General features: G+C 37.2%; 1 protein-coding gene across 1 annotated transcript in view; it reads left to right on the forward strand.

Moving 5' to 3' along the window:
* The first annotated feature begins 1,835 nt into the window (after window positions 1-1,835).
* The window catches only part of LOC144966251 (myogenesis-regulating glycosidase-like), a 97,934-nt gene continuing 86,603 nt past the window's right edge, over window positions 1,836-13,166 (forward strand). The window contains exons 1-3 of the mRNA XM_078902443.1: window positions 1,836-1,916; window positions 4,842-5,089; window positions 6,565-6,621. Of these exons, the coding sequence (XP_078758569.1) occupies window positions 4,979-5,089; window positions 6,565-6,621 (168 nt within the window). The 5' untranslated portion in view covers window positions 1,836-1,916; window positions 4,842-4,978. The remainder of the gene's footprint in view (window positions 1,917-4,841; window positions 5,090-6,564; window positions 6,622-13,166) is intronic.

Raw genomic sequence — 13,166 nt, forward strand, 5'->3', positions numbered from 1 at the left:
ATCGGTCAGCGGTACTCTTTGATGTATACAACACTCACCGCCTTTACGCAAAGCCGCCTGCCCATAAATCAAGAGATGATCTCCTAACTGTTCACAAGCGAATTGTCAAACGAGCAATCGATGATTGGATAAGAATCTCAAAATCTCATATAATAAGGTAAGTTTTGGAGAGGTGATACCCCCCCCCCCCCCAACCCGTCATCGGACAGAACTTCCATTGCGTTATATCATATAAGCTCCGCCTCCTCTTTCTATTCCGGAGTGACGAGATTAGACGAGAGGACGCGAGAAAAAATTGAACACGTGTTCGGTAAGTCAATCGGTCGGTCTGCTTAGGCGTGTAATTATAACTCCGTATTTATGAAAATAATTAGACATTGAAAAAACATCTGCGTCATTTTTTAAGTCACCGGAATGATGATGATGAAGATGATGATGATGATGATGATGATGATGATGATGATGATGATGATGATGATGATGATGATGATGATGATGACGACGACGACGTCGATGATGACGATGCTGATCATTTTGATCTTTTAGCGTTTCAAATTTTTTGCAAACAAAAGTGATCGTGTTGAAATGGAGATGTCTCAGATCATATGTCTTAAAAATCACAATTTTCAACAACAACAAAATCCCTTCTTTCATCTCCTCCTCCTCCTTCTCGTCCTCCTCCACTTCTCCTTCTTCACCATCTTCACTTTTTCTTCTTCCCCACCCCACTTCCCCTCCTCTCCTTTCCTCTCTCTTCTTCTCTTCTTCCCTTTTCTCTTCTTCTTCTTCTTCTCTTCTTCTTCTTCTCTTCTTCTTCTTCTTCTTCTCTTCTTTCTTCTTCTTCTTCTTCTTCTTCTTCTTCTTCTTCTTCTTCTTCTTTCTTCTTCTTCTTCTTCTTCTTCTTCTTCTCTCTTCTTCTTCTTCTCTTCTCTCTTCTTCTTCTTCTTCTCTTCTTCTTCTTCTTCTTCTTCTTCTTCTTTCTTTCTTTTCTTCTTCTTCTTCTCTTCTTCTTCTCTTTCCTTCTTCTTCTTCTCTTCTTCTCTCTTTCTTCTCTCTCTCTCTTCTTCTTCTTCTCTCTATTCTCTCCTCCTCTTCTCCTCCTCTCTTCTTTTCTCTTATCGTCGTCTTCTCCCTGCTCTTCTTCTCTTTCCTTTTCTGTTTGTATTCTTCATAATTTTTCCGTTACTTTGATCCTTCTTTACCCATAGTCTTCCTGTTTACGGTTCAACTCACATTCAAGTTCTTATCTTCTTTTAGATTCATTACTTGAACCTTTGATTAATCTTGTATAGTCTTCTATCTTAGCTATGTGTTCATTCGTATTTGATCGGTTTCTGCCTGTCGATCTTATTGAACTAAGCCATATATATGTAGCTTTCTATGACCTTCTATTTCATTTTCTTTGGTCGTAAATCAGTTATTCTTCTGCTTTACTTTTTTCTCAGTTTGTGTGCTATTTTGTTCTCGTGTTTATATATTCCTATCAAGCCATTCCTTATGCTTCTGCAGTTAGTTGTTTTATAGCATATTGAGGTATCGTCTCCGTCGTCTTTGCTTCTACCATCGTTCAAGTTCGTCGATCCTCCTTCTGCGCTTCATTCTGCCCTCGCTCTCATTTCGCGATCACTGCGGCTTACGCCAGGTTATTCCGTTGTTTCTCTGTTACCTCTCCTCCTCTTCCACCTCTACTCCTTCTTTTCTCTTATACGTCGTCTTCTCCCTGATCTTCTTCCTCTTCCTTTTCTGGTTGTAATCCGAACAAATTATATTCCGTGAAAGAAGAATGTGAAAGAAGCCGATGAGATTGACCCCAAGAAGTACTTCCTGTTTACGGTTCAACAAATCAAAGCAAAAGACAGAGAAGGTTGCTGAATTTTTTTAGATAAATTACTTGGAACCTTGGATATAAATCTAGAGTAGGTACTCTATTAAGTAGCTAATGATGTCATGATACGGTATATAAAGAACGGATGGTATCGCCTGTGATCAAAATTATGAAAACGAAAGGCCATATAATGTAAAAGCTTTCGAATAAAAGAGACTTGTATTTCATTTTCATTTGGTCGTAAATCAAGTTATTCTTGTGCTTTACTTTTTAGCTCAGTTTGTGATGACTATTTTAAAAAGTAAAGTCGTGTTATAATATTCCATAGTCAAAGGGCATACCGATAATGACAAAATAATGAATGCAGTGTAGGTTGTTTTATAGCAAGTATTGAGGGTATCGTAGCTCACCGGTACGGTCTTTGCTTCCTACCCGAAAAGTAACGTAACAAGTTCGTCGATCACCCGCTGCGCTGTCATCTCGCCCTCGCTCTCAATTTGCGGCGATGCACTGCGGCTTACGCCAAGGTTATTCCAGTGTTCCCTTGGAATATATACCCTGAAGACAAGTGCTCTTATGGGATGTATAATAAAGGGAATTTTATTTATTTTTTATTTGGCTGCCGCTATTCGGACTCAAGCTCAAACTCCAATAATTACCAATACTATACACGTGTGCAATCAAAAAGTTATTCAGACTCAAGTTTGAATAGCCCAGTCTTCCGTGGCAATATAGATTTTTTCTTGTCTTTTGTTGTTTTTTTTTTTTGTTTTGTTTTTTTTTTGTTTTTTGTTGGTTTTTTTTAATTTAAATTTATTGTAATTTTAATTTTAATGACGATTCCATAAAAATTGAAGACCTCTATTCGCTGCATAGACTGAGAATAGTAGCCCTACTGCATATTTTGAGTTGAATCTTGCATTTAGCAATTGTTCTTCCATTGTCATTGAACCATTATTGCTCATTATCCAGGTTTCACGTAAGGAATCGGATTAATCTAGTTTCACCTCCATAACTATTCCTGTCATAATCTTTAATAATTATTGGTGATTGATGGCATCAAAGGGGCAGACATATCTATTCGAGTTATAACTATTTCTATTTTTTCGGACAGAGTTTGGGCAGCCAGCCATTTGTGGGTCCAAACTACATCTGTATTATTTCTCTCCGTCCTGGATCCACTTTGATTATGTGACAAATAATTTTCAACAATTGGTCTAATTCTATTCAGTGTGATCAGGGAGAGCGATTTTCTAATTATATTAAGCAGATTAATTGGTCTCAAATTCTTTGGGGGGCATTTTGGTTTTCAATTTTGTATTCATATCAGCTCCCCTTATTAATATCCAGGTCCTGGTGATGTTCAAATGTCTGATTAAAATTGTCCGCTATGTTTTCATCTAATAAGGATGGTCCATTTTTTAGAAGTTTAGCGCATACTCCATCTTCTCCCAGTGCTCTGTTGTTATTTAGACTTTTAAAAGCATTTCTCACTTCTCTTGGTGTTATAGGCTTAAATAGTAGTCGGGGATCTCCCTCAAATGAACTGACGTGTGGCGTTTTGTTGTCTTGAAATTTTGTTTTATAAAATTCAAAAAGAACAATCGAAATGTCAATGGGGTTAATAATTAATTTGCCCTAGTCGTCCTCGATCTTTGGATTTTCAAATGGTCTTTGATTTAGTAATCTTAAAGCTTTGTAAATTGCTTGATTATTGTTGCATTTACTAATATTATCAACTTTTTTGTCCAACTCTTCATTTCTAATTGCGATTACTCTATATCTTTTGCGGGGTAATATTTTTTTTCGTTCATATTTGAGTTTCTGTCTTTCTCCTTCCTTTTTTGAGTTTTGTATTCTTATTCGCAAATCTTTTTGTTGGTTAGATAATTGAGCTATGATGGTGTCATACGTACAGCCTTGTCGTTTGGTTGTAGTTGTCCCGGCGCTTTGAATTGCAGTATTTATTATTGCACTTTGTACACGTGACCATGCTTTGTTTGGTGTGTTGTTGTTGTTCGTTAAATTGTCTAGTTCTGTATTAAGTTGTTGCTCTATTGTTTACGCCATCGTGAGTTGTTGACAATATTTGTAATATTTATTTTTGGTTCATGAATTGCTGTATTTTCTTGGTTGTTTGTGCCATTCAATAACAAAGTTTGCTTTAACAAGCCTATGTTATGTTGTTATCAAGGTGCCAGCATGTGATCTTGCATTTGTTATTAATTTTTTCTGTCTTTGTCAGCACAGTATAAAATCGATTTGGTTGTGAATGTTGATAACTGTTCCTGTTTCTTTATTTCTCCTCTGTCCTACCCACGTCATTTGGTGTCTAGAAGTGTGATTAAATGCGCTGTTTGTGACAAATAACTGTTTATCTTCTCAAAGTTCTATCAGTCTTTCACCTTTATAATTTCGTTTACCCTTCGAATAAGACCCAAGGCAATTTTCCCATTCTTCCCATTTGCCAACTTTAGCATTGAAATCTCCGGCTATTATTAGCAGTGTTTTATAGTTTCGTTGAGATTTCTGTAAAAACTTTTCATTTCTTCCGGGAATTTTTCTGCTCTTCCCATTGTTGGTGCGTAAACATTGATGGCGGAAATTGTCCTTTGTTTGTTTTTACATTGGTGTTTGTTGTTTGGGTTATGTGATATGTCCCCTTGTAGTTGTAACACACAAATACGGTCAAATGCCTTCCAACATTTATTGATTAAATGCTTCCATTTTTCATTAATAAAGAAGCCACATCCGTAGAATCGAGAGTTAGAAGGAAAACAAATAAGTCGACCGGTACCCACAGTTCGAGAAATGACTAAATATTAATTCATAAAATTGTTATTTAGTTCTTACATAATTAAAAAGTATGACACCGAAAGGTAGAAAAGATTTCCGGTGTCTTTCGCTCCTTGTCTGTACAGTCAACAAATGACTAGTTCTTCCAGGGTGGGTCACTTTTATTTTTTATCCAGTCTCGTAATTATTATGACATCGTATTTACTGTTGACCATTTCAGAAAACGCAATGCATGTCAAGAAAGCAGAATCAGCTTGACTGCTGGACGCAGGAGCCTGTCATATTTCATTCAATCCTCTGTTATTAATATTGACACCGTAATCACTCCAAGGAAAGAGTGCTTCAAAGAGATCGGCCATGTTTAGATCTAGAGCAAGTGAAAAAGATGAGGGCGGCGATAACAACAAAAGTAAAGACGTGAATGTTCCTTTGGTTCACACCCAGGATGGCAAAGACTTTGATCCTAAGGTAAGATTAACGCTCGTTTTGAAATTCTTCATTGTTTTTGTTCAAATTTACTTTGACTAAAATACTGGATCAGACAATGCCTGTTTTCATTTCAGATAATTGTAAAGTTTCTGAATTTTTGGGAACTCAAATGAGATGGTATTGTTTTGTTGTTTTGCATGTTTTCTTTTTTACATATTAAAAAAATGGTGGTAAAATTTCTATTAACAAGTGTATGAACAGCATGTGTTAAGATAGATAGATTGTTATCGACAAGTTTATGAACAACATGTGTTAAGATAGATAAATTGTTATCAACAAGTTTATGAACAGCATGTTTTAAGATAGGTTCATTTTTATCAACAAAGTTTATGAACAGCAATTGAATGGGTGACTTTCAAAAGGTACTATGTGCAATTTTCATCATTAAAAGAAAAACACAAATTTATGCCATTTATTTATTGACTTGAAAAGGAAAATATTTATCATGTGTGCCTGAGAAAACAATACTCCGAGTGTTTTGGAACTCCATGTGTACGGTTGTGGTTCTATGGAGTCCAAAAAGATTGCTTGATATTATTAACTCATTTTCTATCAGGATTTGCCTTGGAACGTTTTGAAAATCACCTACTCAATTGTTATTAACAAGTGTTTGAACAGCATGTGTTAAGATAGATAAATTGTTATCAACAAGTGTGTGAACAGCATGTGTTAAGATAGATAAATTGTTATCGACAAGTTTATAAACAGCATGTGTTAAGATAGATAAATTGTTATCAACAAGTGTGTGAACAGCATGTGTTAAGATAGATAATTGTTATCGACAAGTTTATGAACAGCATGTATTAAGATAGATAAATTGTTATCGACAAGTTTATGAACAGCATGTGTTAGGATAGATAAATTGTTATCGACAAGTTTATGAACAGCATGTGTTAATATAGGTAAATTGACTGCGAGTTTAAGATTAAGATCACTTTCAAATTGTATCACCTTCACCACAATAAGAAAAAATAGTTGATAAACGTGACATAATGCATTATCTGTACCGAACGTCCCTGGTCAATACATTTATCCATGTGTTCACATGATTGATTAAGTATGTGAGAATACAAGAAATAGGCCCACCTCTTCTCTCTCCTGTTTTTATTACAGTTCCTGTCAGATGGTTTGTTGTTATGATATTTTTAAAATGATGTTTTTAAAACTGGAAAATTCTAATCATTTTCTGAGCATTAAAATGTGATAGGATTTTTAATTTTGAATTTTTTGAATTTTTTCTTTTTTTGGCAAGCAAATTTCTGTTCTCAACGAGTGTGTTGGTTTTATTACTTAATTTGTGAACAATTTTATTTATTTTCCGTTGTAAGAAATTTTGACCAGTGGAGTGAGAAGGACTATCTTCTTTTATTGTTTCCAGTTTACATAATTTTAATAAAATAATTTTTTTTGCTTGTTAATAAGAAATTATTGGAAAGTTTTTCTCATTTGTTTAGAACAAGTCATCCCATGAGAAGTTTGATGATAGTGAAGGAGATGAGCAGTCGGAAAAGGTATTCATTTAGCTAGACACGTTTGTTGTACAGTGATTCTAACCATCTTCTGCACTACATCAATAATCGTTTGATTTCTTTTCCCTCTTTTTTCTCTTCTCCTCTGAGTTTGATCAATTTTGTTCTATATCGTATGTTTTGTTGGGTTTTTTTTGTTTTTTTTCATTTCAAAACTTGCACTTTGAAAAGCAGTTGTGGCTTTGCCTCGACTTTGTAGAAAATTATTCGTCTAGTAGATAGTCAATAGGACTCAACATTTGTGACGTCACTTCCCTCGCAATGACGCAAAGTAACTTAGTAACTGGTTCTAAACTATCAGAACAATGGCGGACGCCCTTATGAAATACTTCTCCAACCAGCATAAAAGTGTATCCAGAGGAGAAAAACATTATAAATCTGATCATGTTTTGACTTTTATACATTCTGAAACATGACATGTTTCAGTAAGAACTTTTAACAAGTGGCCTGACATCAGACGTAACAGTAGGAAATGCATGACAAGGCAACTTTTTTTACAAGAATCGTGTTAATCTTGAGCCAACAGGCTCATTACAACCTGAAGAACATGTAGAACGAAACATGACGCGGCGATAATACTTTTTTTTTCAGACAGAGACAACGTTGTTAACAGCAAGGTACTCATTTTACACCTGAGTACAATGAGAGAATGTGAGTAAAGAGCCTTTTCCAAGGACTCAACTATGCGCCTAGCGAGCTCAAACCCAGGACCTTCCGATCCGAAAGCGAGTGTCATACCACTAGACCACATAGCCGCACAAGGGGGAAAAAGGTTAATCTTGCATGGTTAAGCAGCTGGATCCTGGAATCATGACTTTATAGTATAGAGGTTGTTTCAGTTTACGGTCATGAAAATCTCTTCAGAAGTACGTATCAAAGGTGGGGGGGGGGGGGGGGGGTATTGTGAATTGTACGCACAATTTGAATTTTAAAAGTCATCTTTTGATCGAGAATTTGTCACAGTGTGTGTGTGTGTGTGTGTGTGTGTGTGTGTGTGTGTGTCTGGAAAGGGGGGGAGGGTTGATGGTCTGTATGTAAACAACTTTTTGTACAACCTAATAATGAAAAAGTCCTTCACCGCGAAGTATTATATTTATCAGAAGTTGTAATGTACTTCGTCATATTAGACAAAGATTTTTTAAAGACAAATCCACCAGCCTCCAGTGCTTGTTTCGAGTAAGAAGCCATTCTTTTTGTGTGATTTGAGATACGACTAGCTATTTTGTATATAAAAACGCTTGAATGGTTGATCAGAAAGGGAGGCGGGGGGAGATACAGGTTTAATAGTCAAAGTTTGGCCGTTCAAGATTTAGTGATCTGGTCATGTGACCCAATTGGGTTACTCTAAATGTATGATCAGGATGGGTGGGGGGGGGGGGGGGGGGAGATACGGGCCAATGGCCATTCAAGATGTGTTGATCTAGTCGTGGGGCCTTATTGATTCACTGAATGAATGATCAGAATGGAGTGGGGGGGGGGGGGGGGGGGGGGGGGGGGGGAGACATGCATAATAGGCCAACTTGGCCATTCACGATTTATTGAGCTAGTCGTGTGACCCATTTGGGTCACTGAATGGGTGATTAGAAGGGAAGAAGATGAAAAAAGACAGACACATTCGTTAAACTGTTGCTATTCAAAGTTTACTGACCTGGTCATGTGAACCGATTGGGTCACTGAATACTTTAAAAGATGTTAAAGGGGGATAAGGTCATAGGAAGAGGGAAAGTCTGTTTTGTTTTGATATTTCATAATGTCTTGTAATTGTATCCCTTTTAACATGATCACATAATAGTAATACCACGTCGCCTTAGACTTTCTCCTTGTGATGCTGATGTCAACTGCACAATCTTATTCTCTGTTGATAAATGTTGTTTGTTTTCACATTCTCTCCATTACATTTTACGTTTTACGCATTCGTGACAACAATCAATACAGTGATGCATGAATATAAAGGACAACCTCCGTGAATGGGACAGCGTGGCTCGCTCTTTGCTTCGTACCCAAAAGGTACCGAGTTCGACTACCCGCCTCGTTGTGTGGGCTTGAGCTAGTCACCTCGCCTTCACTCACTTTGCGGAGCTGCACTGCGGCTGATGCCTGGGTTATTCCAGTCTTCCCTTGGAATAGACCCTAAAGACAAATTTCCCCTTGGGGACGAATAAAAGGGAATTTGTTATTATTATTTATTAGTAGTTCTTCATATGTAGGATAAAATCGTTAGGTTTTTTTTCCCCATCATTTCATGTAAAAGCGCTTTTGTTATAAGTGTTGCACTTCTTCTTGTCTTCTTTTCTTCTTCTTTTCTTCTTCTTCTTTCTTCTCTTTTCTTCTTCTTCTTTTCTTCTTCTTCTTCTTCTTCTTCTTCTTCTTCTTCTTCTTTCTTCTTCTTCTTCTTTTCTTCTTCTTCTTCTCTAAATAGTTTAAAACTATTTTTTCCTCATTTAAAAAAAATTGTAACCCGTTTCTGGTTTTGTTGAGTTTTTCAGTGTTACATTGTAAGATACGTTACCTTGGTGTATAGTAATATTTTAATTGTGTAAGTAAAACTCGGAATTGAACTCACTCAATCCCAGAGATTTTTGCTACTTTTCAAAATTGAAAAAAAATAATGTATTAAAAATGAGCATGTGCATATATATCTGACATGGCGGTTTTTTTGCACACAAAAAAAAATCCCAAATTTTGCAAGCTAAAAACAGCAAAATTTGCAAAAAATTTGCAAAAAGTTGCGATTAATTTTCTTAAAAAACCCATAGAAATCGTTCATGAAAGTGAAAGGTATTTATTTATTTTTAAGGGTTTCACGGCGCTTGCAATAAAATCTAAGGTCATATCAGCGCCAGAAAAAAGGAAGAAAATGAGATCTAGTAAAAAGTTCTAGAATTACAATTAAAGTACTCATGGAAAAGGAAGAAGAGGCTATCAGTTTACTTATTTTGAGATTATCTGTTTCATCCTGACACAAGCACAGGTCCCCCAGTGATGATCATGAAAATTTGTCCAAAAGGAGGAAAATCTACCGGCCCGTCAGTCATACCCAAATCTAATGCAACTATAACATAGCTATTCATAGTTATTTGATATATTATTAGTCCTAAAGCACTTCTGATCATTAGACACATCCTGACCTTTTGCAAATATAATTTAATGAATTGTCATTTCCAATTAAACATTTTCGAGGACTATAATGTCGCCCACTATATCAAGAGATTATGATAAACTTTTTGCCAAAAGACCAGGGGTATTTGTTTTTACGTAACAAACCCAGTTAGTGTCTGTATTATTGCAACCTTGTGATGATGCAGCTTAAAAATAAGAATCTTTAATTAATTGCAAAACATATTCCATCAACATATCAAATTTAAATTAGCCTTAAACAATCATTTCTTAAATCGATCAGCCTAACTTATTATCTCTCTATTACCAAATGATATCTATAAACATAATATGAAGATAGAAGGGTGGCTGAGAGAGAAATATGGATATAAGAGAGAAAGAGAGAGAGAGAGAGAGAGAGAGAGAGAGAGAGAGAGAGAGAAAGGGAGAATTGATGAATTTATTTTTTTTAATTGTTTTATAATTGGACACAAGTTGTATTGAATACTATCAACAAATTCAGAACAATCACACAAAAACACAACAACAAAAAAATCAAAAAGGAAGAAAAAAAAAAAGACAGGCTTATAAAATCGTCAAATGTACTATCATGCTCCAGCTAAAAGGTACACAAATATTTACACCCATTTGCTCCATCCCTTCCCTTTCGATCATCTTCTCATCCATGGCCACCATGTGTCTTGTGCTACTTTTGACATTTGGCGCCAGGGTGTCTAGACTAACGTCATAAATAAAGGATTGTCACCTAAATTCATGCAACTGAGCAGTGTCAAAAAATGATTGAACTACCACTTAGCAGAAAATGTTTGACATGACAAAAACAACGGAACATTTATGAAAAAATCTGCGGAAAACTATCATCACTGGTCCCCACTAAATTTTTAAAAAAATTATTTTTTTTTGTGTTTGGCAAAATCTCGAAAATTTGCAAAAAAAAATAGCAAATTTTGCGGCCGCAATGCAAATTAGCGATTTTTTGCCATTTTTTGCGGCCGCAAGGGATACAAAAGACTGCCATGACTTATATATTTTTATTCAAATACCAATAACATGTAATAATGAAAAACATTAGCTTTGATACTACGCCTATGATTTGTCTCAGAAAAATCTAATAAATAGGTATGGGGTGGTAAAAGTAACCCGGGTAAACTACGCACGATATAGTCGGTGTTGGGGTAGAGTAAGTTAATGTAAGGTAAAAATATAATAATGCTATGCTTTTAGGTAAAATACACACATATTCTGCCCGCCAGATAAATCGTACCGACACACCAAATTATGTTTAACATTTAAGGTGTATAGTCCTATAGGGAATGAGATAAGCGGAAGAGTAGCGTCCCGCCCTTGATTGGACGTCACCCATAGTCTGTGACGTCACCTGCGGAAAAGTTATTAGAGAGAGAAACGTCATGCTGGTTGTGCGCATGCACGAGAGACGCATGCGCACAACCAGCATGACGTTCTCTCTCTAATGACTTTTCCGCCGGTGACGTCACAGACTATGGGTGACGTCCAATCAAGGGACGCTACTCTTCCGCTAATCTCATTCCCTATTATGGACCGACTTTAAGTAACCAGCCAACTCAAGGCAAACAAACGAGAACAAAGAGAAATTGGATTCAGTAGTCTGATGTCACGCCGCCTGGCAACGGGGGCCATCTTGGTTCTAAACAAAGAAAATCATTACTTTTTTATTCTTCATGCTGGCTAGAACTTTTCATATGCCTTGTGATCAGAATGTGTAAAAGTCATAACATGATCAAATTTATGGGGGGGGGGGGGGGGGGGGGTTTCCCTCTGGATACGCTTTTATGCTCGCCGGAGAAATATTTCATACGGGCGTCCGCCATTGTTCCGATAGTTTAGAGCCAGTGTTACTAAGTTACCATGCGTCATTAGGAAGGAAGTGACATTACGACTGTTGAAGAGTATTGAGTCCGGGGTTAAATACTTTTAAAAAGGAAGAAGGTGGCTTTTTGTTTGTATCTTTGTCTGTATGTCTGTTTGTTTTGTTTTAGTTTTCATAATACGAGGGCTCTTTCAGAAATAACCGAAAAAATGCCCATTGCTCAGCAACCAGTGGAGATTTTTTTAATTCTGTAAACGACATGATATTCCTTATTTCCTTACGGATATTCCCAGAAATTATGAAGTGCATCATTTTGCAGAATGAATTTCTAGACGATGTTAAAGATGGCGGCCCACCTTGAAACTTGGTCAAAGGAGGAAATCAGAGCTGTCATACGTTTTTTGAACGCCAAAAGTCTGAATCCTACCGAAATTCACAAAGAACTTCAGAGTGTATATGGTGAGCATGTTATAAGCCGTACACAAGTCTATCACTGGTGTAATTTGTTTGAAGCCGGCCATTCCGACTTGACAGACAGGGAAGGGAGAGGGCGTTCGATAACTGCGACGTCAGAGGCAATTTGAAGCGAGTTGATGAGCTTATTCGTCAAGACAGGAGGTTGAAAATTCATGAAATCGCAAGCAGTCTTGAAATTTCGGAAACTTCTGCCCATAGAATTGTATTTGATGAACTTGGCTACAGAAAAGTCAGCGCAAGATGGGTTCCTAAGCAATTGACAGACAATCATAAAAAACAAAGATTGGACATCTGCAGGGAACTTTTGAGAAGAAGCAAGAGCTCACGCAGGGTTCACGGGCATACTGCCAACGCCGGCGGAGACTTTCTAGGGTACGATGTGACTTTTCTTGACAGCATAGTCACCGGTGATGAGACTTGGTTGCACCATTGCACCCCAGAAACAAAGCAAGATTCGATGACATGGAAACATCCATCCTCACCTGTCGCGAAGAAATTCAAAGTCATGCGGTCAGCAAAGAAAATAATGGGAACTGTTTTCTGGGACAGTCGTGGTGTTATTCTGTTCGAAACCTTACAACCTGGAGAAACAATCAATGCTGCAAGGTACTGCCAAACTCTTGACAAGCTTAGGGAGGCCATTCGCAGAAGCGCCCAGGGCAGTTGACCAACGGGGTCATTTTGCAACACGACAACGCTACACCCCACACAGCACGAGTGACGTAAGGTTGGCTAGAGAAATATGGATGGGAGATTTTGCCACACCCACCACACAGTCCAGACCTCGCACCATCTGATTATCACCTCTTTGGGCCACTGAAACGTGAGCTGGCAGGAAAGCGCTTTGATGTCGACGAAGAACTTGTTGACCATGTGCGGAAATGGCTACAAAACCTGACGGAAATTTCTTCCGAGAGGGTATCTATTCCATGGTGCGGCGTTGGCAGAAGTGTGTCGACAGACTTGGCTGTTACGTAGAGAAATGAAGGACGAGTCAAGGTATGAACACGTGCAAGAATTTTGTTGATAGCATAAAAAACGCGGATTTTACAGGCATTTTTCGGTTAATTATGAAAGAGCCCTC

This window comes from Berghia stephanieae, chromosome 2 (genome assembly GCF_034508935.2).
Source record: "Berghia stephanieae isolate SIO BIC M18660-M18661 chromosome 2, UCSD_Bste_1.3, whole genome shotgun sequence".
NCBI classification, from domain to species: Eukaryota; Metazoa; Mollusca; class Gastropoda; order Nudibranchia; family Aeolidiidae; genus Berghia; species Berghia stephanieae.